Raw genomic sequence first — 3619 nt, forward strand, 5'->3', positions numbered from 1 at the left:
TTAGAGCCCTTACTAAGCTCGGAGTCGAGAGTTACTTAGTAAGGCTCATTTCACATATGCTGCACGACAGAACTGTCACAGCGGAATGGGGCAACGCTTCTGAGCAGCGTAAAGTGAGCAGAGGCACCCCGCCGGGAGGCATCCTTTCACCCTTTCTCTGGATAGTCGTGACAAACGATGTCTTGGAGGAGTTGGAAAGAAGAGGATGCCGGTTTATTGCCTACGCGGATGACGTGGCACTCATCGCCATAGGAAAGTTCTTGGACACTCTGGACGATCTTATGTAAGGGCACCTTAACATGGTCGCGAATTAGTCCGCTAGCTGCGGACTTGCTGTCAATCCTGGAAAGACGGAGCTCGTTCCTTTACCAAAATTGGTCGGGGAATGCCTGACCTCTCTTTCAATTGCTTCGGAATACTTCCAGATCAAGCTGATTTGGGTCCCAGGGCACAATGATATCACAGGAAATTGCAGGGCCGATGCACTCGCTAGGCAAGGCACCCTCGAGGCCATCACCTCGGACAGGGAGGGAATTGAAGTTCCGTTGGCAACCTGCGATCCGCTTTTGGACAGATGGGCTTACAGTTGGCACAGCGAGCGCTGTGAAAAAATCCTGACCTGCAAATTTGTTTGGTCCTTCTGGCCGGTTGTGAACCGCGAGCGGACAAGGGAGCTACTGCATCTGGCTAAGCGCCACCGCTCGCTTCTCACAGGTGTACTGACCGGACATTGTCCTATGGGAACCCACGCGGTGCGACTCAAGATCGTAACGGATCCCTATTGCACAATTAAATTTCTAAGTGAGTCCCCTTCGCGGGCCTGCCACCTTAACCAAACCTAACCTAAGCTAAACAGGTTTTTTTCTATCAACTGTCACGACTTTCTTCCACCAACATCTTTATAATCGGAACACTGTGCCTCGGATGGATACTACCTTTTATTCATTCTTCGGTTGATGCCCTAAAATGGCCGCTCCACAGTGTTGTTTCTAGCACTGTAATCAAAATTTCTTGAACCACATAAGTTGTCCTTGCAAATGTTCATAGATACATATATATGTGTACGAGCATTCATCTAAGATTCGCATAAATGCATACAGATATTAGTGCAAGCTATTTAAGAGTTTGCTTCAAGCAAGTTTAAGATTAAACAGCTTTTTGCGTAAGAACCGCATGAGCTTGTATGTAAGTGAACCCACCTAAATCGTTGATTTGCGTGCCATCCACATTCTCCTCCTGCTGTTGATGCTGATGCTGCAATTTGCCCGAAATGCGACAATCATTGGCTAATTCTAACAAGTTGTTCACAGAGAATCGCTTAACATTCTCCGAATGTTTGCTGCCGTCGACATGCAGAGGATAGTTATCTTCGATTTTTGTAAGTTCATCGGGCGAACAAGTACTACCGCTGCCGCAGCGAGCAGCAGCCGATGAAGAAGCAGCAACAGCAACGGCATCATTGCCGACGGCGATTCTATCCGCTTGCGATTGATGTGGGTGATGATGATTATGATTATGTTGGGCATGGTGATGGGGATAAAGCCGATGTTGTTGTTGTTGTTGTTGTTGTTGCTGGTGCTGGTGCTGCTGCTGCTGTTGATAGGCTGTGCCAGCGGCTGTAGCAGCAATCGCTTGATGCGGGCTCATATTAATAGCATTGGAATTGCTATCATTGTTGTTGTTGTTGCAATTATGCCCAGCAAATGCATTATGCTGTGTCATGCTGTGCAACTGATCCAACGATGATGCCGACGTTGTCAGCCCACGGACACTGCTGCCACCACAATTCGCGCCACCAACACTTTGCAATGTCAGCGCTGGCATGTTTGCCATTTGCGGATAATAGAAATTGTCGGTATTAGAAATTGAGCTACTCAATAATTGCTGCATTCGTTGTGGTTGCTGTTGTTGCTGTGGTGCGTGATAGTTAAGCATCGTAATTTACACGTAAATCAAAGCGCGCGCGCACGCACGCACAGCCAAACGCATAAAAGCCAACTTGCAAGGATGCTGCGAAAAGCGGTGAGCAAATGAATGCAGCGGGATGAGAAGAGAGGCGCGTTGCAACTAATGAGTGGAAATCATTAAATTAGCGCAAATCAGTGTCAAATTTCGCGACTGTCCTTTCGAGTGTGTATAGTACTAAACTCGCAGCGGCGCACTGAAACTTCTCTGGCTGGTGTATGTACTATGTATGTATAATGTGTGAGTTTGTTAGCGCGCGCGTTTGTGTTTGTGCATTAATTCAATTACAAGTCAATTAATTAACAAAATTGCCGCATGGACATTTGTCGATCGCTATTGGTGACGACAGCCCAGCGCCATGGAGTAAAAATGCGCTTGAGGTGATTGCTGCTACGAGGCCAGCACACACACACTCAGCGGCACACTGACTAGCTGTCACTTTTAATTTTGATTGGTTTTTGCATTTGTTTTATTTCTATTATTTTTCTTTTAGTCAATTTTTACTTTCTGCGCGACTTTCACTGGCACTGACGCGCCAACGTAATTGCGCAATTCACTGTGCTAATAGCCGCTTTTAGTTGAACTTTTTTTTTGGATTCGCAAACACTTGATTTTTTGGTTTTCGATTTCACTTTTCAAAACAAATTTTTTTTTTTTTCGCTACTTTTATATTGACTCAATCACAACAGCTCCTCTTGTCTTGCCAGCTGCAGCGTTGATTTCTTCCTGCGTTCTTTTTTTTTTATTTTTTATTTTTTTTTGCGCCCGTTCAAGTTCCTTTCCTTATAGGCACAAACGCTTTGGTTTTTTTGTCGTCAATTTGATTCTTTCGCGTCCTAATTCAATTAGCAAAAAACACAAATGAGTTAATTAACTTAATTGATGCGCAAACACTAAGCAATGCCAAAGTCGAGTGACTACTGAAATTATTTTCAAATTCTTGTTGGGAAAGCGAACGGATTTGCTGCTTATTTTTTCTGCACCACCGAAACATACTACATAGTACCTCTACACCTACATACATATGTACATTGCGGTACTACTCCCCTTTTCCTGGCAAGCAAATGTGCGAGATGCTCTTGGCGTAATGTAGAGCAGATGATCTTTGCGCTGATCGGTAGTGATCCACAGCACAGTATAGTTATGTATGTATGTATGCATGAACAAATAAGACAAATCATTGCATATTTATCGCGTGTGCACCTTCTTCCGTTACTCTCACACGACAACCATTTTCTGATCCTACATACTACCTCTCTCTTTTTTAGTCACTTATGCTCTTCACTTTCAATGGCGTTTCTAAATTTAGTACATCTTTTCTAATTGGTTTGCTAGCTCTGCATTGGGGCTTTTTTAAATTACACAAATATTTTCTTGCTTTCTGTGTACATAGATACATATGTATGTGTACAGACAGACATATGGAAAATCTTATAGGCGTTTCCATTCAGTTTGCCTTCGTCAACGCCCATCTATTAATTTTTCAGTGCATCTTTGTATTTTCATTAATGATTTCAAATGGTGAATAGCTCATATTTTTAAGCGGTTTTTGGAAATTTATGTAAAAAGGTTAAAGACTTCTATATGTATAATTTTCAATCGTTCAGGTGCGTTTATAATGTTGATAATGGGTGTACTAGAGTTGACAAAAGTC

The 3619-nt window shown here is 43.3% G+C and overlaps 1 protein-coding gene across 1 annotated transcript; it reads right to left on the reverse strand.

Moving 5' to 3' along the window:
* Positions 1 to 1199: 1199 nt before the first annotated feature.
* On the reverse strand, positions 1200 to 1935 carry LOC108375545 (uncharacterized; the record flags this gene model as incomplete). The annotated part of the gene is made up of 2 exons (XM_017631688.1): positions 1611 to 1935; positions 1200 to 1481 (listed from the first exon to the last, which is right to left on the reverse strand). Coding segments are annotated over exons 1-2 (607 nt in total), but the record flags the coding sequence as incomplete, so codon positions are not given.
* Between the last annotated feature and the right edge of the window lie 1684 nt (positions 1936 to 3619).

This window comes from Rhagoletis zephyria, unplaced genomic scaffold, assembly GCF_001687245.7.
Source record: "Rhagoletis zephyria isolate East Lansing unplaced genomic scaffold, Rhagoletis_zephyria_1.1 Rzeph_scaffold_09100, whole genome shotgun sequence".
NCBI lineage: Eukaryota > Metazoa > Arthropoda > Insecta > Diptera > Tephritidae > Rhagoletis > Rhagoletis zephyria.